The sequence below is a fragment of the Urocitellus parryii genome, chromosome 1 (assembly GCF_045843805.1).
Source record: "Urocitellus parryii isolate mUroPar1 chromosome 1, mUroPar1.hap1, whole genome shotgun sequence".
NCBI classification, from domain to species: domain Eukaryota; kingdom Metazoa; phylum Chordata; class Mammalia; order Rodentia; family Sciuridae; genus Urocitellus; species Urocitellus parryii.
The window spans coordinates 239,240,997-239,267,244 of NC_135531.1; the positions used below are offsets into that span (position 1 = coordinate 239,240,997).

Sequence of the window (26,248 nt, forward strand, 5' to 3'; positions counted from 1 at the left end):
TTAGAGTTAAAGAAAACTTTTAAAAATTTATCTGCAATGCTATGCTGCTTTACAAATGTATTCAGGGAATTAAAAGAAAAAAATGGTGCTAGTAATGATTAAAGAATCCTATTAAAGGTGTCATAATGATTAAAGGACCAATATATGTTCATGTCTTTTTCTATTAGATTTTCTGTTTCATTTTTAAAAATATGATAGAAAAAGACATATTCACAATCATATCAGTGGTATTTTTAGAAGAAATTTGAAATTACCTCTAATATGATAAAACAAATGGTCATGAAAATAAAAAATTAATCTTCAAAGACATACCAAAGTGGGGGGGGACATAAAGTTCCTGATTTCAAAACTTACTTTAAAAAATTTTTTATCAAGCACAGTAGTACCAATGTAATGGTAGACAAATAATAGCAATATTGCGGAGTCCAAAAATATCCACACATATAGTCTATTTTATGCAAATATATACAGATAATTTATTTAAGAAAGTAGTCTTTTTGACAAATAGTCCTAGAACAAGTAGCTAAGTATATTGTTAAGTTACAAAGAATTAACCCCTACTTATGCTGTGTAAAAATAACTTAAGGTGGGTCAACTTAAAAATGGAAGCTTTTATATTCTTACATAGAACTTGCATTTTTCATAATATTAAAAAATACATGTGAGTTTTGAATTACAGTGATTTCTTGGAAATGATCACAAAAGCATTAAACATGTCAAAAAGATGCATTGTAGTTTATTAAAAATAAGAATTGTATGTTAATCTATAAACATTACTAACACCTTAATAGAGTGTCACTAATCCAGTAAAATGATTTAAGATAAAAAGACTTAATGTCTAATGTTGGTTAGAATGTGGAGCAGCTAGAAATCTCTTACTCCTGGTTGGAATGTGAAATGTTATAATTACTTTGGAAAACCATTTGGCAGACTCATCCTATGATAGAGTAATTTTTACTTTCTAGGTATCTACCCAGAAACATGGAAGAACATGTCAACAAAAAGATTTTTCCACGAATGTTTGTAGTTTTTTATTTATAATAACTAAGTACTGGAGCACCATAAAGGTCCTCCAATAGGAAAATGGATAAACCACTTATAGTCTATACATAACATGAAAAACTAAATCAGTAATAAAACAGATGTGTTATTGAAATATGCAGTGTGTATGAAACTCAAACACATTGCATTATTAAAAGAAGCCAGACACAAAAGAACAAGTACTGTTTGATTCATTTTTTATTGATATTTAGAATAGGCAAAACTGACCATGATCATGGAAATTAAAGCAGTAACTGTCCATAATAGATGGGATTTGACTAGCAGTAGGCACAGAAGACTTTCTAAGGGGACAATATTTCATGTCTTAATTTGTATGGTACTTACATACATTTATCAAAAAAAATCTGATTGTACAATTATGATGTGTACATTTCATGGTATATAAATTTTATCCTCCTATACCTCCCCCTCCAAAATGTATATGTATACACAGGTGGTGTATTGTATACACAGGTTGGAGAATCAGACATTCTGGATTTGAACTCAGGTTTCTCCACTCACTGAGATATTAGGCAAGATATTCAACCATAAAGAATTGAAGTTTTACGATCCATATTGTAGAGATAATAATCCTATGTCAGAGTCATTATCATTATGTGAACCAAAAAAGGTAATATATACAGAATACTTACAAGATAGTTTCATGCTTCCTAAGTATTTGTTGTTATAAAAAGAGAATATGATTGTTAAAAAGTCACTATCATAAACAATATGAAGTGGACTATTGTTAATAATGTATCATCAACATTATCATTTAAAGGATTATTGTATACACAGTGAGAATTTGAGGATAACACAATGACATTGAAACCATGATTTAAAAAGGAGAAAAAATAAATCACAATGAAATATAAATATTTTATTGTAAAATAAAGTAAAAACATGTTACCCCAATTTTTTTACACTAGAAACAGAAAAATATGTTGAGAATCACACAACCTATCATTATCACTTTCACTACTTTTAAATATTACATATGATCCAAGTATGTACCACAACTAATTTCTTTCCTTAAATATTTTTCATTGGCTTGAATAACTAAGCATACATAAGTTGGTATCTGGCATTTTCATTTCTTTAGTATTTTTATTGTAGCTTATCATAGTTTATTTTCTTGTCTTTTTCCTACATTTTTGTAAGACAACTGGGCCTTCTATACAGTTTTATGTACATACTTTGCATGTTTTAGTTAGCTCAGTTAAGCACTATAAATATTTTCTCATAGCTAAAGCTCTCCTTAAACAAATAGTGAGCTCCAAAAATGATGTTGTCAATTAAATAGTCTAAGCTTTAATAATAGATTGGGTTTTTTTACATTAGGTTAATCATAGTGTATCATGAAGTATTAGAAATTCAGTAGATTAATTAAAGCATAGCCTTTTCAATACTGTTTCTATCAGTTTTTCTGTCATTAAAACATTATGCTTGTCCTGTTCAATATGTTTGCCATATATTAAAGCTTTTATTCTAATTTTTTTAAATGTTAACATAGTAAATAAATATATTTTTAATGTGGACTTCATGATAGACTCCATGAAAATTAGTGAAAATAAGAATGGAGTGAGAATGAGTTGGTGGACATTTTTGGCAGTTTCTAGGTGATGGATCATAGATGGTAAATTATTTACCAGGATGAATTCAGATGACAAATATATTTTGTTCAATCCACCTTGCTTTACAAAAATACAAATGGTTCGCTTTCACTTAAAATTGGGAGATCTCCCATTACAATTCGGGTTTCTGACCTCATCTTGCATACTTAAGACCTGACCATTCTGGATTGCAATTATTCATTTCTACCAGACAACAATTAAGTAGAACTGAACAGAACTTGCCTCATTTAAAGAATGTGCTCCTCAAGTTTTCCATAGACTCCACCCAGGTGGCCTCATTCAGGTTACCTGCTCAGCATTTAACCACATTTTCTCACTAGGGAAAAAAAAAAAAAAAAAAAAAAAGAGCAGAGCAACTTAGTATTGTTTTTTCATTTAATAGGCACTGAATATTTGGGGAGGGGAGGAAAACAACTAGGAAAAAAATACAATAAAAAAAATAAAAAGTCATAAAGAAGGAATTCTTGCTTCTAAATTCAATAGCTCTTTATTCGTGGTTCATTAGTGGCTCCTCCACCCCCACACCTAATTGTCCTACTTGGGTAGGCATTGAATTAATGTTAGCATGGCCCCCTTCACTTATTTACTCATCCCTGTCCCTATCTATTGCTCCTTTGAAGTACCTTCTATGAATGTCTTAGAGTACCTCATGTGATTGTGTTCTCTTAATTTAAAGTACAGTTTGGCATATTATGATTAAAATGTAAATCTTTTTTGTTTGATTTTTTTGTAAAGGCTGAAGAGATAACTTTAACAATTGGCCAAGCATTTGACCTGGCATACAGGAAATTTCTAGAATCTGGAGGAAAAGATGTTGAAACAAGAAAACAGATTGCAGGTTTACAGAAAAGAGTGAGTAAACTAAGCTTGTTGTTTCACATTTGTATGCTGTAAGTACAGGGAAGCTTGCATATCATCAAACAAATTTAGAAGGCCTGCCATTAAATTTCCCCCACACTGATTGGAACTGCTTTCACTGTGTTCCTATAATTTTTCATTCCTGATCCCCTGCACAGTTTTTAACTTATTTTATATTGAATTCCCACAAGAACTTAGTGTTCTCATGTGACTTTGCTTCACTTCCTGATGCTTCTCATGGGGATCAGAGCAGCAGAAGCAGCAGATGCTGGGTAAGTGGTTTCCCATGCAGATCAGATTCCTTTGTAATTAAATTACACCCTTTCTCCACTCTTCAAAACATCATAGGCCAGTTTCACTGTCTTGTGGTTATACTCCAAGATTATGGGTATAGATTGCACAGTGCAACAAGAAAACACAAAGATGACACATTAGGAACATAAAATTTGCACACACATAAAATGTACTTTAAATTGAATTTATCTGTCCAGTGACCTAGAATCCTCTATAATTCCTATTTTGTAAAATAATTTTCTCCCCTGTGCACAAAAGAGTATATTAAAAATACATATGTAAATAAAATAAAATGTTATTTGTTAATGTAGTCAATGTAATAGCCAATATTTACCAAGAAATACTTCTGAAAGTTATTCAGTACTCATTTGCTTTTTTAGATCCAAGACTTAGAAACAGAAAATACGGAACTTAAAAATAAAGTACAAGATTTGGAAAATCAGTTGAGAATAACTCAAGTATCAACATCTCCAGTAAGTGTATTGAATATGTGTATGCTTTCCTATAAACAAGATTATATGGTGATAAAACATTCTCTTGAGTTGTAAATTCTGCAACAAATTATAATACTTTGTCTTCCATAATTTAAAATTAAACACAGATAGGGATGAAGCCTGATAAACCAGGATAATTAAAAATTAAAATTGCCTCTGGGGTTCAGGCCAGAGTTGTTTTCCATGTTGTTTTTCAAAATAATTCAACCTCCCATGTGGTCCTAAGGTTTAAGATTATCTTTCTGTTTGTGGTTTATTCTTTCTTTCACTCTTATTGATTAGTATTTACTGAGGTCAGTTTTAATGACCCATGCCTCTGTACTCCTGGAGTGCTGAACTTTGTTATAGGAAATGGGCTAAAACCGAGACTAAACATGGTTTCTTATATTACATGGCAAGCGTTCCCAGTGGGAGTGAGGAAATTTTATTTCAGACACTGAAATAAGTGGTTGCTTCTGCCGACAACACTCAAGTGCTTGTAGTTAAATTATTTATTTCTGACTTGCCACAGTTTTGAAATCCTTTTCCCAATACCATGTATGACATCATTATTATTTGATTTGTGCAGGAGGATATATTTTGAAAGTAATTGAAATTGAAAACAATATTTTTTGTAGGCAAAATGTATTTAGGACTTTTTTTTTCCTTTTGAATCCTCTGTACCACTGTAATTGATCTCTGTTAATGTGTATATTTTATTGTTATTATTAAATATTTAAAATTAATATATAACATTAAATGATACTATTAACTGAAACACAATTGTGGTCTAGGTAAACTTTTGAAAGAATTTTGAAAATTTTCATATGTAGGTATGTAATTTTGTTTACATCTAAATACTCAAATAGTTCACCAGCTCATCATTATGAAAAATGCTTCTATAAAAAGCTGGACTTATGGAGCTGGGGTTGTAGCTCAGTGGTAGAGTGCCTGCCTAGCATAAGTGAGGCACTGGGTTCAATTCTCAGCACCACATAAAAATAAATAAATAAAAATAAAGGTTAAATTATTTTTAAAAAAAAAGAAAGAAAGAAATTGGACTTATGGATTCAAATGTGGCATGCCCTGGAGATGGGTCAAAAAAAATTTTATTTATAAACTCACACTTTCCATCATTCACACTGAGAGAGTTGGGCTTTCCATTGCTTGTCATAGGTTTTGTAATGTGGGGCTGATGTGGCTGAAAAGACAGAGGTTCCCAGGAAGGTACCCGTGTAACTATGAGAAACACATTGAGGTGGTGGGGTATCCTCTTTGAGTTCTGGTTTTATTATAATTATGCCTTCCTAATTTTTCTCTTCACTGTTTACTACTCTCAAGGATTACAATTTTTCTCTTGCCTCCTTCATCCCAAGTGACAGAAAATTCACTCCAAAACTTTCTTCAACTTTTGGTCCCCAAATGGAATGTGTACCCTTTTTGTTGAGACTTTATATAAACTATTCTATGAGACAAAATATAAAAATAAAGGGGAAGTTACTTTTTTTGTAGAATCTATGACAAATGCTTTTGTATTGGCAAAGGTATAAAATGGATGCATCATCATTTTGGATACGGAAGGAGAGCTTTTCCACTGTGTTTCTGCTTTATTTGAAGAAGGAACCCTGAGGATACCATGTTGAGGGGCAAGATTTGGGAGGATTAGAGGGATTTGAGGCATGTTAATAAAACTGCTTCCCCCTCCTTCTTTCCTGTGTCCTCCAAGTTGTCAATGTTCAGAAATAGAACTGGTGTAACTAATGAGAGGATGGGTTGGGCTTGGTCCTGATTATCTCTTGGGTTTACCAACTCACCTTCAGAAATGGTAAGGGGTAAAAGGAATGATGTGATGATTATGACATTCGTTTTTTTGACCACTTGGCTGAAATAGCTATTATATGTGGTAAGCAAGAAAGTTAATGTAAATGAAAGACAGAATGTGAGCATATTCATTTATTCAGAAGTTTTCATTGGTAGAATCAGTTATACAAAACAAACAAAAACCTATTAAAATTGCTAGTCATTAAAATGAATTGGCTCTTAAAATATTAGCCCACTTAATAATTATTTTAGGTGTTGTGTTCATCTCAGATTGAATCTATCTGAATGCATGCTTCAAAGACTACAGTTAATAGGATGAATCAAAAGAAGAAATCATTTTCTCTGCATTTTACACTTAATTCTCATGTGTAGAAAATAATCATTGTAAAAATAACTCAAATTCTAATTTTGTAGTGTATTTATATCATTTTGCCACAGTAATATCTTTGTGCTTTTTCTTTACCTTAATCTTAATCTTACATGATTAAAATTTAAAAAATTTTAATCATGTAAGTTTAAATGTCATACACTAGAACATATACATCTTCTCTAAGACAGAATCATGTTAAATAAGATAGATGAGGCACAGAAAGACAAATACTGCATCATGTCACTTATATGTGGATTCTAAAAAAGTCTAACTCACAAGAGGAGAAAACAGAATGATGGTTACAGCCTACAGAGGTGTAGTGGGGAAGGCTGAACAAGGTGAGACTTGGATCAAAAGAAACAAAATTTCAGTTTGACAGGAAGAATACTGTACAACATGGCACCACCAATAATCCTTGAGAATTACCAGGGTGTTTTAAATATTCTCATCACAAATAAATATGTATGTGAACAAAAGAAACAAATTATATGCTTGTGAACAAAGGAAAATAGAAATTATTTGATTCTCAAAATAAAATGACCTCAAGAATATTTTTAAACTGCTAAAATTTAAATGTGAAATTAAGTGTCAATGTTTAAAATGTAAATTACTGACATAACTGATTAAGTCAAATGGTTTTGAAAATATTGTTACAGGCATTTGTTGATTTGCTCTCATTTTTTAAACAGATTATGAACAAACACTTTTGCCTTTCATTTACAAGCTTAATTATGTAGCTGTGAAATAAAGTAATGTAACACCTAGTGCAAGTATATTTATTTCATATCTGTTAAAATGAGCTACCAACTTTCTGATATTAAAATTTAAGAATAAATTTATCTACAGTTATTTAGTATGAAATGTTGCCACTTTAGAGGAGTTGTTGATGATTGAAGCAATTGAAGTTAAATTTGCAAAAGACAATGAAAATTTAAATAATTTGAGTATAAACTTAAAATAAGAGCATCTCTTGTTTAATTTCTTGCCATCATGCTGGAGCAATCAAATTTCTTTTGAACTAAAAATGTTTTACATCAGTTTTTTCTTATGAAATTTGAATATCAGTTTTACAGAATCTAGAGCCAGAACAAAAAGCACCTCACAGAACCCCTCCAAGCAGGCAAAGTGACTGTTCATTGAGCTTATGGCTCTGGAGAGGAGACCTTGTAGGTTTTGTTTGTTTTGAGTTCAGAGGATAGAATTCTCCTAAACTGTCAAGTTCACAATACTTTGTTTCAAGGATTAATCAGCAATCCATATTTTAGGGAAGAATTGAAATGAATAATGAATCCCATTATGTACACTGAAATTATGATATAGATGGGTTTATTTTATACAATTAATTTGTCCTAGTATTCTTCATGAGCTTTCAGTGTGTTATGTGACATGGGCTCCCAAGACTGATGGTTCTTCACAATTGACCAGCCCAAACCAGAATGCTTACACGTCTCCTAAATACCACCAATTGGTTTAGTCATGGGTTTCTTTTCTGGCAAATGAAATATCTTTTGATAATACCCATAATACATACCTCTGAAACACACTGAGATTGTGGAAATCTTTTCACTGGTTTTAGAAATTGGGTCCTTATTTTAAACGATCATTTAGATACACTGAGAAATTTCCGTTACTTGACTGTGCTGTTTGCTTTTTGCTGTGTTCTAGTGGTTTGGCAATAGATTAGAGGTTGGGTTTTCCACCATTTGGTTCTAATTATCTAGGAACAATCTGATTTCCATTTATTACATTCACATGGCAGTGTTGCCTGTATTTATATTAGAAAAAGGGTTTATTCTGCCCTCCTAGCCTCATGAACACCTCCAGAAGATTGTTCCATTATAAGATGTGGGTATAGAAAGTTAAATCAAATTGTTCCTTTTGACTCTACATCTGAGTGCTTACATTTAACTTTGCTGGCTCTAGAAACTTTTAACCAAATCAGACTATTGCCAGAAAGTTAAATGAATAAAATTGTAGTTCTACGAAATACTGTCTTTTCTATTGCAGAGTTAAATAAACGTTCTCTTTCAGTTAAACCCAGTATTAGATAAAATTCTACTTTTATGTAATCAACTATGCAGCCCCTGATTAGACTTGATAAGACAATTATGACCTAAAACGTGTATTTCACTGTGGGTAAACAAACCTGCTTGTTTATTTTTTCTAGTGCTTTCTAACCTACTCTTGAAGTCAGGATGGGCAAGAGCAGATTGTGAAAAGTCTCAATTACACAACAAGCCAATGCAAATCTTTAAACAAAGGCATAAATGTTAAACATGAACATTGGTACATGAACATTTGGTGCCCACAAAAAGTGAATTACCAGTCCACAACTTCACTCTCATAATTGCTAGTTGTGTAAAAAATGATTCAAAAAGAGCAAATTCCATTCAATGAGAAGTAAATCCATTCTCATTTCATTTGTGACTAGAAGTACCTGGTCAAGTCTTATAGCCACTCCTTCTTTCAGGTTTCTCTGTTCTTTGTGGATAATCATCTCCACTTAATTTGCAAGATCCTTGTGAGAACTATGTGATAGTAGGTCTTACAAATAAGAAAGAATATAAGCCAGCTATGGACCTAGAAAACTGAAAAACAAACAAACAAGTAAACAAAAAATATTCCTAGTGCTCTAAGTTTAAACTGGAAAATTCATTACATTTGAAAGCTATTTAAGAAGTGATGTTGGCAACATGGCATAAGAGTGAATTTTGGAAGTATGAATCTGCATGACAATCTACAAAGGTCTGCTAGAACATTGTACACTTACCATTATATTGTTATATTGTCCCATCATCAGAGTTTTTTTTTATATTCTTTTAACAAGAAAAAAAAATAAAACATCTCTATTTGAATTATAAACTTGAAAGAATTCACTTTTTAAACTTAATCCTAAATAGAATTTTGAATCTTCACTATTTTCATAGCTGTTTTATCTTGGAAATTGTTTGTTTTACATTTAAAAGGTATTTAGGAATTTCTATTACCAATGCAACTTAATAGCACCAATAATATTTAAGTGTCAATATTTCTAGAGGTATTATCATAAAACTTTTTAAACTTTAATTCAGTTTTTGCTTTAGTTTAAAAGTGCTCAGGATTTATTGATAGGATTCAAACACTGTTGTGGCACTTTACCTCGCTGAAACATTTACTGTAAAGCTGTGCTATGGCCTAAATGTACCTAAAGCCACAACTTACTGAGAAAAAATAGCTACAAAATTTCAGCAACAACAAATATCAAATATTGACACTCATTATTAATATAACTTAATAACCTAACAAATTCTGCAGAATTAACATGAAGCACAGATTTCCTCTTAGCATTACATTTTAAATCCTGTGCATACTCCTGAAGATCATAACACTTGGAATTATAAGCATAAAGGGTGTGTTAAGAAGTGGTGCCATGTGATCGTATGGAACAGCCTAAAATATTTGGCTCCTAACCATTTGTCAAAATACTGACAGAAGAAACCCCCAAAGATCAAGCTTTTATCTAAGCAAAGTAATTAATTCTTTTTTTAAAAAAATGAACAGTCTTAAGTAGCTAAAAATAACTGCTAAAAACTAATAATAATTCCAGAAATCTTACACTTAGTCAAACCACACAAAACATTTAATCTAGTGACAAAAATGTTACTGTATACCATTTAGTTGCTATGTCCATATACTTATTCCTATTTAATAAACACTGGTGAAGAATTAGGTGCTGCTGACATATACTCACATACTTCAATGTGCCAGGCTTAGATTTCTTTCTTACAATGAAAGAGATATTACATCTAATTTCTTGACATGAATTATTCCTAGGTTAGGGATCACAAACCCAAATGTCAGTAAGCCCAGGCTGTGACAGAAGAGTGTGATATGGGCATGTGGAGGTAGCAATAAATTTGAGAGCACAGGCCCACTTCAGAGACTCAGTAGATAGTCAATGTCAGTCAGTGATTCTTGTCCAAGTCTGTGGGCCAACTTTATGTTGCTAAATCTCAAGGAGTAGTCTGAATTTTATGTGAAATCTCTTTATTTTACCTGGAAACAACTAATTCAGTATTTTAAAAGATCTACATGACCCAAACAGGGAGGAAAAAAAAAAAAGCCAAATTACCAATGACACAAAAAAGACCTGTGGAGAGAGTGTTAATCTTAAACTCACTATACCCGAATTATTGCATTACCAGATATGCCTACTGTATCCATTTTAAAAGTGAAACTGCCTTTAATTGGGGAATTTGAATACTTGATTATTTTCATCTTGTATACAAACATCATTTTTACATGTACCTTCCCACAGAAAGTAGTACTATGCGAATCCATAGTATTAACACCATGATAAAAATACTAGAGTGCTTTTGTATTAGGTTATGTTGGTCTTCAGTCTGTTTTGAAGCATCTAGTGAATATCTTTTGGCCATTATATGTCATAAACCAATATAGAATATTTCCATTTAATTTTTAATTCAGGTGATACCAAGGATATTTACTACTTACTATTTTATTATACTTTACTAAACATATGGACAACTTATGCTTTATATAAAATATAGTAAATTTAGGCAAATATTGACTGAAAATTTAATATTTATTCATAAAATACATACATTTATGTATATAGTACTGCAATATGTTATATAGAGTATTTTGGAAAACAAAATTGCTGGCATAGGGAGCTTTCAATTGTAACCAGAAAATTAAGTATAAGGAGGCCACTAATGACAGAATCACTCACTAAAAGATATATGCTCAAAATGAATTTTTTAAATTATAGCCTGAATTATCCTTATATAGTTAAACAGATGAAGAAACATCACTACGGAGATCAAGAGGGAAGTCAATAATTTTAGAGCTATATACATATTAATAGAGTGATATATAACTGAAATGATCAGGGATGTTTCTTACTCACTGCATCCTTCGTTCAATGTAAATACTTCACTTTACACTGTCTCCTTTCCCCCTCTGCTTCTACAATGTGTAAAGAGGTGACTCCCAGGTAGAGGATATCCCTCAAACTTGTTGGTCCCTTCTTTTTTTTTTTTTAAGAGGAAAAGGACTTTATTGAAAGACATGGGGTAACAAAGAATGTACACGAAGACTAGAGAATGGGGTTGGGATGATGAAGCATTCATTGAGAAACAGCTAAGGTCATCCGCTAAGGTTTCTTCTAATTCTAATTTTAGTTTGGTAACTCTTCACAATGAAGCTTATCAAAATTGGCTGCCTCTAAATCTTATTTGGTGTTGAAAAATCGTTGGAGTGTGACTGGCAGCTGGGGAATCCAAGTCCAGACCCACACCCAGTGTGTGATCTTTCAGCCTTGATCACCTGGGATTGTCAAAGCTCCCAAGCAAGCCCTCTGGGGAAGCTGCTCTCCCCATTCCATCAGGATCAGTGAACAGCTGGAGGAGTTTAGCCAAGCACTCGCCCCACTGGACAGCCATGCTTTCATGTATTTCTGCATTTCCATCATTTATTCAGAGGCCTCTTTACAGGGTCATTGGCTGAGACTGCTTTGAGTGCTTTTGCCCAAACTGCCTTTTTGTTCTCCTCTATGACTCAGTTTTTAGTACTTTTCTACTCCTAGCTTCACCCTTTTTCCTCTCTCGGGACCATTGGCCAACAACAGCGCAAAACCCTTAGGAACTTCTTATTCAGGCTCCCTCAGCAATGAGGCAATGTCCCACTTCTGCACTGGGATGCTTCTGAACTTTGCCCACTGCCATTTCATGGGGAAAATGGAGCATGGATGGAACAGGCACCATCTTTCTGGCCTTGCACTAATGGGATCACAGAGTAAAGGCCTAATCGTTACTTTCATTTTGGCTTGTTTTAATTGACTTCTGTGGCATCTGGCAGGACAGTGTTCTCTCCAGCTCAGCTCTTGAGAGCAGGTTTCTATGTGGTTAGGGAAATAACCCCCAGAAGCCTTCCAAAGACTGATATTCAGACCCAGCTCAGGGTATTACTTGCTTATTTTTTTAAATTATCTCTGTGATTTATTTGAGATTCTTAAAGAGTCTCTCCCCATTTCCATTGTGCCTTGCCATTAGAAACTCCTCACTTTGTAAGGAAGGTCACCGTGACTGGATACTGTTCTGAATTTTGGCTATGTTTCTTAGTCATAGAAGAATAAGTCACAGATCTATGGGTCTTAATTCCTATTATAATAAAAACATGTTACTCTTGCCATTAGTAACGTTGGAAAAGACTGATTTGAAGATTGAATCTAAAACACATAGTGTAACCCATTTTTTGTAGATTCTACAAAGCTATAACTTATTTAAGAGAGTTACTCCTCCTTCAGTGACTAATCTTCTCTTATTGCAATAGTTTCTCTTTCCATCTCATTACCCCAAGGACTTCTCCAAAATAAAACTGGGGCTGTCCTCATTCCCTGCTCTAATCCCTTTCTCTCAGGTCCCGATGAAAACAATATTCTATTTTAAATATCTAAACACAAAATATTTCCCTGAGAAACGATCCAGCTAAGCAAGTGAGAATCTTGAGAACCCTCACAGTAGGAGAAATCAACTTGAAGTACATGTTTTAATTTTTTAACATTATTATGAAATAATCATATCTTCACCAAACACCCTTTTTTACACATTCGTTTTCATGTATCCTTTCCATTCCTCCTTGCCTTCTTGATTCTCCTTAGTGTTTTTCTCTCTGTCGTTCTTTCGCAGCTGCTGCACAGAACGTCTGGTCATGAGCCACACAGGTTTCAGAGATGCTCATCCACTTTCTGGCGTAGTGGTGACGCTTCATCTCCCTGTCTAAACATGTCTTCCACTTCTGTCCCTCCTGTCAACTCGCCTGATTCCAGACTATCACTGGGACTGTTAATACCACCGCCTTCTAAAAGTGGCCTTCCCAGGCCAGTCAGTCAGCGCAGCATTTCAAGACCACATGTAAATTTTCAAAGCAGTAAATTTCTTTTATTATTCCCCTAATTTTTTATACTTCCAGAAATGTGCCATTTCTATACTAATAAAAAAGTCAGGTAGGTCTTGAATTAATGTGATGGAATAGGAGGAGTCTCTGTGTGCCATGTTCATTTCTTTTGGTTCCCTGATATCAGAGTTTCAAGTAGAGGGTGGTTATAATGAAGAAATCTAAAAGATGAAATAGGACAAGTAAATAAAGTACCTGAAGGACCCACCAGTCACGGCAATTGGGAAATCAGGTCCTTGGTGATACAGGTACAAGCAGCTTCAGTAGGTTTCAGTGCAAAAAGAACAAAGTTTAGATGGAAATTAAATGAGTGGTTGGAAAAGGAAAACTACTATCTCTTTCAAGAAGCTTAGTCTTGAAGGGAGGAGAAAGAAAGACAACAGGCAGGAGGAGTAAAGAGTAAAGGCATTTTGGGTCAGTTTGTTTTGTTTTTAATGACAGGCAAGATTTAAATATTTTTACATCCCGAGAAGAAAGGAAGAAGATATGGAAGCCAGGGAGGTATGGGAAATATATTATTCCTGAATAAGAAGGAAGGGCAAGGGGTACAGTAATTCAATATTTAACAAAAGGGTGACACAATTTTGCCACTTGAAGAAATGCGCTTAAAATCATTTTAACAGAATTGGAAACCTTTCACAATCAACCTCATGTATATTTCTCTCATGCAACATCAGTGAATCAGAAAATGAGTGTAGTCTTAGATCTGTAACTTCAGTAAGAACCACTTGAAACTACATGGTGTAGAGGAAAAGCACATTTTTTCCTATATCCCTCTTCAGAAGGGACATTCTTTTTCTTTCATTCCTGATCAGATGAGATAGTTTTCATAGGAGGTCACACACATATATATTTTTCCACTGGTTGGTAAATTGATGATTGTTTCATATTCATGTTACTTCTTGGCTACATTTTCATTTTTGTTTCTCTGCATTTGTTTAGTCCTGACAAACATTTATCTGATAATTCAATAATATTATTGGTATCTTGGTGATTATTAATTTATTTTAGAATGTACCTATTTATTATAGAAAACAAGATGAAATTTTTCAGAAATGAGATGAACTACAATAAATGACAGTTTATTGTCATTGTACTTATCAATACAAATTAAAATATACTTTAGTTTTTAAAAATGTATAAATTGTTCATTTCATATAAATCTTTATACTTGGGAAGATGAGTTACTTACATTCAATTATTTCTATTTAAAATTTATAACCTTATACAAAATATATTACTGAAATCACTTCGTTATACATATAGTTTCTAACATGTTTCTAATTGTCTGATACAAGTTGAAATAATTTTAGCTTCTTGGGTATCCATATAAACTAGCATTGTCACCCTTTTTGCCATCATCTTTGAGAATATTGCAGACATTTTCCATTCCTTTCTTGCAAATGAGCATTTTACCACAGTTTGAGCCACACGAAATTGTTAGTTTTTTGGTTTTTAAAAATTATTTATAATCAGAGGATGAACTAGACTATTTTAGTATACCATCTTTGCTTGACTGCTGACCTATTGTCAAATTAATTGGGGTGCTTATTGAAGAATGTGTATTTTATTTTGTTTTATTTTATTGCATGATCTATAGAATGTCAAGTTATATGATTCAACAAAATTTGCTGTTTATATGTATTATTTGTGTGTATTGTTATGCATTTGAAATACTTATGTGATAAGTGCTTATATGAAATGCCAACCTAATTCATATCATCTTCATTGCAGGCTGGCAGTGTAACACCGAAGTCACCCTCCACTGACATCTTTGATATGATTCCATTTTCTCCAGTATCACACCAGTCCTCCATACCTACTCACAATGGCACACAGCCACCCCCAGTACCTTCGAGATCTGCTGAGATTAGTAAGCTTTCTAAATAAATAAATATTTCTTGCTCTATTTGGATACATTTTGAATTTTAATTAACACTGTGAGAATTGCATATCTTCACAAGCTCACTAAAAACTTTAATTATTAAAGTGTTATGTTTTTCTGTATGTGCCAAATGCAGCTAATTTACTTTATAATTCAGAGAGTACTATTAAAGATATCTCTGTTTGGAATTTGAACCTACTGAAGAAACAATGATATTTTGGTGTAGATTTACTTACATCATAATAAAATTGTTTAGTTATAGGTTTATTATATTTGGGATTATATCAGTAATTTTTGTAAAAAATAACTGGAGGTAATAATTTTAGCTATTTTTCACTTTATCCTAGTTTAAATATTACTGTTATCATAGAGTATATAGGTATTTTTGGTGGAAAATATATAAATTACATCAATTCTATGAATCAGTTTACATCTTAACAATATGTAAGGTTTGTTCCCCACTCTCAGGATTTCAAAAATGCTTAAAAAACATAGCTTTTATGTTTTGTTTTCAATTTATCTGGAAGAAACATCAAAGTACCTTTTTGCTAAGTTAAAAAGCATATAACAAATGTTCAGTTTTGATATTTTAGCTGCATATTGATCTGTCCCTGTCAGAGAATATGAAAGAATAGTTTCCAGTGGCCATAAATCAGTCACTAAGCCCTAAGGAAACTGAAGAAAAGAGATCTTATGCTTTATTGAATTCTTTCTCATTAACACTAACACATTTTGAATATAACTCTCAAGTTTTAGTTGAAGGCGTTTTAATATATGGCAGGACCTATAGTTTATTTCTTTTCACCTATGGAACACAACATCATGCATTGCTCATGTTGTGTACTTAATTCACTTACAGGACTTAAGTAAAATATTAGGGACATTAAAATCAACTTATGAAAATATTTCAAAACATCAACTCAAAATAGAATTTGAAATGGGCAAGAATTTGGGGGAAAATCCCCAAGAGCATAGGAAAGAAAAGCAAGAATGGACAAATGGAACTACTTTGAACTCAAAATGTTCTGCATAACACTGGAAACAACAGAATAAAGAAACAACTTACAGAATAGGAGAAAATATTTGCAAATTACATCTGGCAAAGAGTTAATATCTAGAATATGTAAGGAACTCAACCAGTTAATAGCTAAAGGAAAAAAAATTTAAAATTTTAAAAAACTAAAAATAAAAAAAATTAAATTTAAAACAGATCTACATAGACATTTCTCACAGGAAAACATACAAATGGCCAATCGTTTATGAAAAAACATTAAACCTTTCTAATCATCATGAAAATTCATACCAAAACCATAAGAGAAATCATCTCACTCCAGTTAAAATGACTATTAACAAAAAGACAAAAGATAACAAATACTGGAAAGAAGGATAAAAGGAACTCTTGCACATTATGTAAATTAGTATATCCACTATGGAAAACAGTAGGAATGTAACTCAAAAAATTAGTGATCCACCAATACCACTACTTGTTGTGTATCCAAAGGAAATGAAAGCAGTTTGTCAAAAGACACATCTGGACATCTATGGTTTTTTTTGTAGCACAGTTCACAGTAGACAATGAATAGAAAGAACCTAAGTATCCATTAACAATGAATAGATTAAAAAAAATGTGGTACATATATTCAATGGAATATTTTCAAGCTTTAAAATGAATGAAACACTGTTATTTGGGGAAATGTAGATGGAACTGAACATTATTATATTAGGTGAAATAAGCAAGACACAGGAAAAAGAAGTAGCATGTGATCACACTCATATGTAGAATATTAAAAAGTTGATCATGTAGAAGTTAGCAGTGGAGCTGTAGTTACCAGAAGTTGGGGAGAATAGGGAGAAGAGAGGGATGGGGAGAGGTTACTCAATTGACCCAGTTATAGTTTAATAGTAGTAGGTATGCTATTGTACAATACAGTGACTTCAGAAAATGAAAATGTGCTGTATATTTTAAATAGCTAAAAGAATAAAATATTTGGAAATTCATGTAACTATGAATTAGTGAAAGATAAGGAGGTGAAAGATCTCTACAATGAAAATTACAGAACACTGAAAATAGAAGTTGCAGAAGATCTTAGATGGTGGAAAGACCTCCCATGTTCTTGGACAAGCAAAATTAATATTATCAAAATTGTTGTACTACCAAAAGCAATATTCAGATTCAGTGCAATCTCCATTAATATAGAAGTAACATTCTTCACAAAACTAGAAATGACAGGCCTAAAATAAATTTAGAAAAATTAGAGGCCCAGAACAACCAAAGCAATTCTAAACAAGAAGAGCTATGAAGGAGGCATAAGCATACCCGATCTCAAATTATATTGCAGAGCTGCACTAATATAAACATTATGGTATTAGCATCAAAATAGACATGAAGATCGGCAGAATAGAATAGAAGACACAGAAGCGAACCTCGTAATTGCTGTCATCTGATACTTGACAAAGGTCCCAAAAATAATTGTTGGAGAAGAGATAGCCTTTTTAATAAATGATGCTGGGAAAACTGGATATTCATTTCTAAAATAATGAAATTAGATCCCTATCTATCACCCTGAACAAAAGTCCAAGTGGATCAAAGACTTAGGAATTAGATCAGAAATGTTGAAAGCAGTAGAAAATGTAGAGTCAACAACCCATCATATTACTGCAGGCACCTACTAGGCACCAACTTCCTTAACAAGACCCCTAAAGTTCAAGAAATAAAAATAAGATCCAATAGGTAAGATACCATCAAATTAAAAGCTTTTTCACAACAATGAAAATGATTAAGAGCATCAAGACACAGCCCATAGAATGGGAGAAAATCTTTGTCAGCTATTCCTCTGAATGGGATTAATATCCAGAATACTTAAAGAACTCAAAAAACTTACAACATAAATAGAGATAACACAATCAATAAATGGGCAAAAGAAGAAATTTCAAAGAAGAAATACAAATGATCAACAAATATGAAAACAAATTTCAACATTTCTAGCAATTAAGTTTGGTATATGGAAATCAAGACTACACTAAGATTTTATCTTACCCCAGCCAGAATGGTAATTATCAAGAATACAAATAAAAAATACAGGTGAGGATGTGGGGCTGGGGGACTCTGACACATTGTTGATGGGAATGCAATTTAGTACTATCACTCTGGAAAGCAGTGTGGAGATTCTTCAAATTACTACGAATGGAATCACCGTATGACCCAACTTTTCTTACTCCTTAGTTTATTCCATGTAACTAAAATTAGCCTATTCCAGTGATGCAGCCACATCAGTATTTATGGCAGCACAATTCACAGTAGCCAAATTATAGAATCAACCCATCAACAGATGGATGGACTAAGAAAATGCAATATATATATATATATAATTGAGTTTTACTCAACCATAAAGAATGAAATTATGGCATTTGCCAAAAATTGGATGTAAGTGGAGAACATTATGCTAAGTGAAATAAATCAGATTAAAAAAAATCAAGGATTGAATGTTTTCGCTCATATGTAGAAGCTAGAGCACAATTTAAAAAAAGATGGTGAAGGCATCAGATATCATAAAGATACAGGGAAAATCAGTGGAGCAGAAGGAGATCAAGAGGGATGAAAGAGGGGCAGGAAAGAAGAAGAAATGTGGAATGAAATTAACAAAATCACACTCTGTGCAAACATAAATATATTACAGTGAATTCCACCTTTATGTTTATGTAGAAATTACCAGTCAGAAGTAAATAAATTTGAGAGCGCAAGGAAGATCAGTAGAGGAAGGAGACTTAGGAAGAGAGGGAAAGATTGGGGAACAGGAACTAAAATTTAGTACATAAAATTTCATGCATGTATGATTATGTTAAAATGAGCCCAACTACTATGTATAATGCTCTAACAGATATGCTTCATCTGATAAAAAAAATTGTATGATATATATATATATATACACACACACACATACACACACATGGTATTCCATAAATAAAATGTTTTATGTTTTTATTATCAGTTAAAATAAATTTAAACTAAACTATGTACTACAATACATTAGTTGAATTATATGTTTAATTGCTCTGGATATATTTTGTGCCAATGCAAAATTGAGGAGATAATTCATGACATACATATCATAGTGTGTTTTAGAAAATGTCCCCAACACCCTGATGTTATGATAGAGTGTTTTTAATTTGTTTTTTTTTATCTTATGAGTGTGTCTGCATCTCTTTCTTTATCCTTGCCTTTCACATATTTAGACCTCCTCACAGATTCACTTATGTTCCCTATTTATGTCTATAAACTCCGTGAATGAATGAACAATGTCCTTTCTTTGCTACTTTAAACTATTGTCTAGGAAAATGCATGATATATATGTTCAATAAATTTTCTGAATAGAGCAAAGAATGACTAAGTGAAGCACCACCTCTTAGTTTTTATTCTTTTACCCCTGCATCAGACTCAACTAATTTTAATTGTGTTTTTCATTTTTGTTCTGAATTTGATACCCACGTGAGCTGAACAAAAAAAAAAAACCAAAGAGTTCTGTAATGTTTATTAATTTACATGGAATTAGTCTCTTAATGTGCAAGGTGGTTTGTTCTTTAACTTTGAAGAGAATCATGGGCTCATGAGAATAAGTTGGGAAACCTCCTGACAGAAAAAGACAGCAATGTCCACTCACACCACCTACTCCCCAAAACCCACCTGAAATCTCTAGTGATTCTGTAGTTCCAATTTGAGAAAAGTCTATTTTATGAAAATCTCTATTCTCTCTGATCAACAGTCTGTCATTTAGGTTAATCTGTTCTTTTAAACAAACACCTACTATGTGAAAAGCACTGGGTCATGTACTTGTAGTATCATGGTTACCAGAACATGCTTCCAAACAAAATTTCCTCTGTTCTCTAATTTTTATTTATTGCCTGAGCCCTGTCGGACCCAGGGAGGGAGGTAAAAACAGTAATAGTATATTCCTTTTTTTTTATTGGTTGTTCACAACATTACAAAGCTCTTGACATATCATATTTCATACATTAGATTGAAGTGGGTTATGAACTCCCAATTTTACCCCAAATGCAGATTGCAGAATCACATCGGTTACACATCCACAATTTTACATAATGCCCTATTAGTAACTGTTGTATTCTGCTACCTTTCCTATCCCCTACTATCCCCCCTCCCCTTCCCTCACATCTTCTCTCTCTACCCCATCTACTGTAATTCATTTCTCTCCTTGTTTATTTTCCCATTCCCCTCACAACCTCTTATATGTAATTTTGTATAGCAATGAGGGTCTCCCTTCATTTCCATGCAATTTCCCTTTTCTCTCCCTTTCCCTCCCATCTCATGTCTCTGTTTAATATTAATCTTTTCTTCCTGCTCTTCCTCCCTGCTCTGTTCATAGTTGCTCTCATTATATCAAAGAAGACATTTGGTATTTGTTTTTTAGGGATTGGCTAGCTTCACTAAGCATAATCTGCTCTAGTGCCATCCATTTCCCTGCAAATTCCATGATTTTGTCATTTTTTAGTGCTGTGTAATACTCCATGGTGTATAAATGCCACATTTTTTTAATCTATTCATCTATTGAAGGGCATCTAGGTTGGTTCCACAGTCTAGCTATTGTGAATTGTGCTGCTATGAACATCGATGTAGCAGTGTCCCTGTAGCATGCTCTTTTAAGGTCTTCAGGGAATAGTCCGAGAAGGGCAATAGCAGGGTCAAATGGTGGTTCCATTCCCAGCTTTCCCAGGAATCTCCATACTGCTTTCCAAATTGGCCGTACCAATTTGCAGTCCCACCAGCAATGTACAAGTGTACCCTTTTCTCCACATCCTCGCCAGCACTTGTTGTTGTTTGACTTCATAGTGGCTGCCAATCTTACTGGAGTGAGATGGTATCTTAGGGTGGTTTTGATTTGCATTTCTCTGACTGCTAGAGATGGTGAGCATTTTTTCATGTACTTGTTGATTGATTGTATATCCTCCTCTGAGAAGTGTCTATTCAGGTCCTTGGCCCATTTGTTGATTGGGTTATTTGTTATCTTATTGTCTAATTTTTTGAGTTCTTTGTATACTCTGGATATTAGGGCTCTATCTGAAGTGTGAGGAGTAAAAATTTGTTCCCAGGATGTAGGCTCCCTATTTACCTCTCTTATTGTTTCTCTTGCTGAGAAAAAACTTTTTAGTTTAAGTAAGTCCCATTTGTTGATTCTTGTTATTACCTCTTGTACTATGGGTGTCCTACTAAGGAATTTGGAGCCCGACCCCACAATATGTAGATCGGAGCCAACTTTTTCTTCTATCAGGCGCAGAGTCTCTGATTTGATATCAAGCTCCTTGATCCATTTTGAGTTAACTTTAGTGCATGGCGAGAGAAAGGGATTCAGTTTCATTTTGTTGCATATGGATTTCCAGTTTTCCCAACACCATTTGTTGAAGATGCTATCCTTCCTCCATTGCATGCTTTTAGCCCCTTTATCAAATATAAGATAGTTGTAACTTTGTGGATTCGTCTCTGTGTCCTCTATTCTATACCATTGGTCCACCCGCCTGTTTTGGTACCAGTACCATGCTGTTTTTGTCACTATTGCTCTGTAATATAGTTTGAGATCCGGTATCGCTATACCGCCTGATTCACACTTCCTGCTTAGAATTGCTTTTGCTATTCTGGGTCTTTTATTTTTCCATATGAATTTCATGATTGCTTTCTCTATTTTTACAAGAAATGCTTTGGGATTTTGATTGGCATTGCATTAAACCTATAGAGAACTTTTGGTAATATCGCCATTTTGATAATGTTACTTCTGCCTATCCATGAACAGGGTATATTTTTCCATCTTCTAAGATCTTCTTCTAGGAACTTACCTTGACATTGTAAAAGCTATCTATGCTAAGCCTCAGGCTAGCATCATTCTGAATGGAGAAAAGTTGAAGGCATTCCCTCTAAAATCTGGAACAAGACAGGGATGCCCTCTCTCACCACTTCTATTTAATTTAGTCCTTGAAATACTAGCCAGAGCAATTAGACAGACAAAAGAAATTAAAGGCATAAAAATAGGAAAAGAAGAACTTAAATTATCACTATTTGCAGAAGACATGATTCTATACCTAGAAGACCCAAAAGGGTCTACAAAGAAACTACTAGAACTAATAAATGAATTCAGCAAAATGGTAGGATATAAAATCAACACTCATAAATCAAAGGCATTTCTGTATATCAGCGACAAAACTTCTGAAACAGAAATGAGGAAAAACGCTCCATTCACAATATCTTCAAAAAAAATAAAATACTTGGGAATCAACCTAACAAAAGAGGTGAAAGATTTATACAATGAAAACTACAGAACCCTAAAATAATAGTATATTCATCAGTTACCTAGAAAGTAACAATACATTCCCATTGTTGAGAATACTTCTGTTTTTAGAATTTTGTCCCAATGGAATTGTTGAGAATGCTCCTTTCACTTTAGAAGTGCCTTATTTGGATAATGAATTATATGTTCCCCTTATTTATATAATACTCACCAGTTCCAGAAACTCCCAAACATTTTACCAATTATTAACTTATTTATAACTCAAGAAACTGAAAAATACTTGGAACTGGGAAAAGCAAGGATTCTTCATGATGAGAGTGCCTGAGTGATTTTAGAGGAAATGATAAAAAGAAGTAGCATAAATATTACTTCTTATATACCATTGAACCCCACTGGGAATTTGTTTTCAGCAAAAAAAAAATGGTATGAATATGTATCAATATTCTTCCTATACATTATTTAATATTTTCCAATTCAGATTTCATTTGAATTGATTCAGAGGAATCAAATGTTATATTTTTCAAATTTTTAAAGTATATAATAGGTCACATGTGTTCTGTAAGTTACAAACATAATTTTAACTTTGTTACTTCTTTAATGACACAAAGTGGCACATACTTAAGAATACACACAAATAGAACTTTTTTTCATACTGCTTTCCTGCTGTTTTCTTAAAAATAAATATGAGGATGAAAGTTTCATAGCTCAGGGGTTAGAGCAGTGTCTTGTAAAATATAAATTTATTGCTGATATAGGAGGATTTTTGTTCAAAATTTGTTTCATTGTGGCTATCTATGAAGATGATATGATTTCATAGTACATAAGATAAAATGCCTTGAGTTTTTTTCTGAGTAAAAAGTGTTATAAAAGCATGTAAAACTACTTACTAATCTTTTTGGTCTTATCACTTTCTAATTTTTTGTGACATAACAATAAATGGACCTAGGAAAGTCTTGATGAAAATTATGTCAATTTTAGTACATTTTACATGTTGCAAACATTCAAGTGTTATAATATATTAATTATCAACTATTTATTGCGGTTGATATTTCTACATTAAAGACACAGAAACATCTCTGGATTATAATTCTTTATAATCAAACAGTTTTTAATCTCATAAAATGGATTTTTACTTCCTTAGTCTAAACTCCAGAAAGCTCAACATAAAATGTAAGTGTATAGAGGCTTATTTGATCATATATATATATATATATATATATATATATATATATATATATTGTATTTATTATATATAATCCTGCCTTTTAAATCAGATTTGCCCCAATTTGTTTCTAGTCATTTCCTTTACTAAAATACTTTCTTCCTTTTAGAACGGGATCTGTTTGGAGCTGAACCTTTTGACCCATTTAACTGTGGAGCAGGGGATTTCCCTCCAGATATTCAATCAAAATTAGATGAGATGCAGGTAACCATCTTAACACATTGAACTATAAATGGCTTATCTCTTTTAAATTTGGGACAAAGAAAATGTTATATATCAAAACTACTCTTTTCTTTAATTATTGTCAATATAAAAATTACTTCAAAGTAACTACATTAAAAATTACATCTAGTTCTAAAAATACGACTGATAAGGATTAAGTTGTTGATTTTTATTTTTATGGTTCAATTTACCATGGAAATACGATGGTTCCTTTTTTTTTTAACAATGTGGCATGGATTCTAATGGATTGTTGTTTGAAATCCAGAAATTAAAAGGTCATTGCAATAGATTTATAAGATTTCTCAGTCTTAACAATTTCAAAATTGTAAATGGGTAGATGTGGGAAAATCTTTGTAAGAGTAAAGTCATTCTGTCTGAAAGGAAGCATTGTAGCTGTGGTTCATAACTTCTGGGCTATTATTGAAAAAGCAGACACCCAGTGACAGCTTCTTTAGGAATGTAGTGAGTTGGGTTTTCATTTCTGTCTCCTTTTTCACTTTTGAATTCTAAACTGTTCTGAAACATTGAGCAAATTGGGTTTAAAAGCTTTATACAATGCTCTATGATTAATAAGCAGGCTTGAAAAGACTAGAATAAAGTCTTCTCTTTATATTTTCCCTATTATTTATGAAAAAGTTTCTATATGGTAAAATCCAGATAGACACCAATAAGATGAAGGTGCGTGAGAAGAGATGGTGAAGACATTAAGGCAATATGAAGTGGGTGTTTCCATTAATTAGTTCTGAGTTACTCCATCATTCTCTATGCTTCACTCCTTCCCACACATACACCCCCAAAAACTTAGTGGGTGAACTCTGATCTAACATTAGTAAACATGTTCCTCTTCCTGGAAAAATAATACAAATACCCTTCCACTCAGTTTGAACTGTCCTATTTTCTAGGTATTATGTGAACTCCTTATTTTTGTAGATTTAATACTGTGTACATTTTAAAAGTTGAGTTTTGAAAACATATTTATCTTGTGTTTTCAAAGTAGATGCTAAAAAAATATTTTTCAAGTTGGATGATTTGTAGTTCTTTTTTCTATGAAAAATTCTTTTTGATCTTTAAAATCTATTTAAATTTTTATTTCCCAAATATTGACAAAAAAGTTATAAACAACTTACCCTTACGTTTATTACATAATTATGAATGCAAAAAATAATTAAATAAAAATGACATTGAATCACCAACAAAATACAAATTAAGAACTTTAGTGTTACAGAGTGGGTGATATCATATGGCTAAAATTAAAATGATTGTATTAAATTTCTGCTTTTTTCAATAAGTATCCTTTCTGATATGCAAATTCCCCACCTTTTCATGTATTTCAAATACTATGAAAAATTTACTCAAAACCTGCATGATTAATTATTGATGATGATGTATTTCATATAAAATCAACTCCTTTTCTTTTCATCATTTAACCAATTAGGTTTATACAACCAGGGACTAATGAATTTGTAGGAGTAACACAAACATGGGCACTGATAGGGCAGTACTTGTTAGAGTGAAGCAGGTCATAAAAACTACTTGGCTAGGAAGGTTTTTTTGTCACAAAATTTAAAAATTCTATAGATTTTAAAAAACGAGCCTCCATCTCATGATTTTTGTGTCAATCAAGTTTGAGAAACACTGTCAGAATGATTGAATGATGTGTTGGTCAAATAACTTTAAACTGTGGTGCTTTTGTTTTTGTTTTTGCTGTTTTTAATATTTTCTTAATCTCTTTTTTTATTCTCATCTGCTTTCATGGTGGGTAGCGCCAGCGATGGTTGGTATATTATTTTCAACAACTTACAACCTTTTTAAAACTAAAAGCTTAATGTTGCATGCTTTATTTAATAAATATTCAAACAGCAATTTCATATGAATGTATCAGATCATTAGTTGTGGTTAAAGTTTTACTATTCACAATTTAAGGTTATTTTTTCCATGATTTAGTCACTCTTGTGTTATTCATCTTTTTGATCGTTTCTTCTAGTGCAGAATTTACTTGTAAGATCACATTAAAGTAAAATAATGTTTTATTTACTTAAGTCTATGATGAATTTTGTTAGTAACCTTGCTGTTCCTAATTAATTATTGTGCACATTTAACTACTATTTCTATCTGTGCATATCATGTAAAAGCCTAATATAATAGTTTCTGGATGCTGCATTGAGTTAATAAGCCTAGT

At 32.5% G+C, this 26,248-nt stretch overlaps 1 protein-coding gene across 2 annotated transcripts in view; it reads left to right on the plus strand.

Annotated features, from left to right (window-relative positions):
- Gulp1 (GULP PTB domain containing engulfment adaptor 1) overlaps window positions 1-26,248 on the plus strand; it is a 270,157-nt gene that overhangs the window by 238,576 nt on the left and 5,333 nt on the right. Inside the window, exons 8-12 of one of the 2 annotated variants that reach the window (XM_077799064.1) lie at window positions 3,411-3,527; window positions 4,208-4,300; window positions 13,181-13,405; window positions 15,183-15,321; window positions 23,957-24,051. In XM_077799064.1, the coding sequence (XP_077655190.1) occupies window positions 3,411-3,527; window positions 4,208-4,300; window positions 13,181-13,405; window positions 15,183-15,321; window positions 23,957-24,051 (669 nt within the window). The remainder of the gene's footprint in view (window positions 1-3,410; window positions 3,528-4,207; window positions 4,301-13,180; window positions 13,406-15,182; window positions 15,322-23,956; window positions 24,052-26,248) is intronic. The other variant, XM_026389053.2, reaches the window with a different exon arrangement.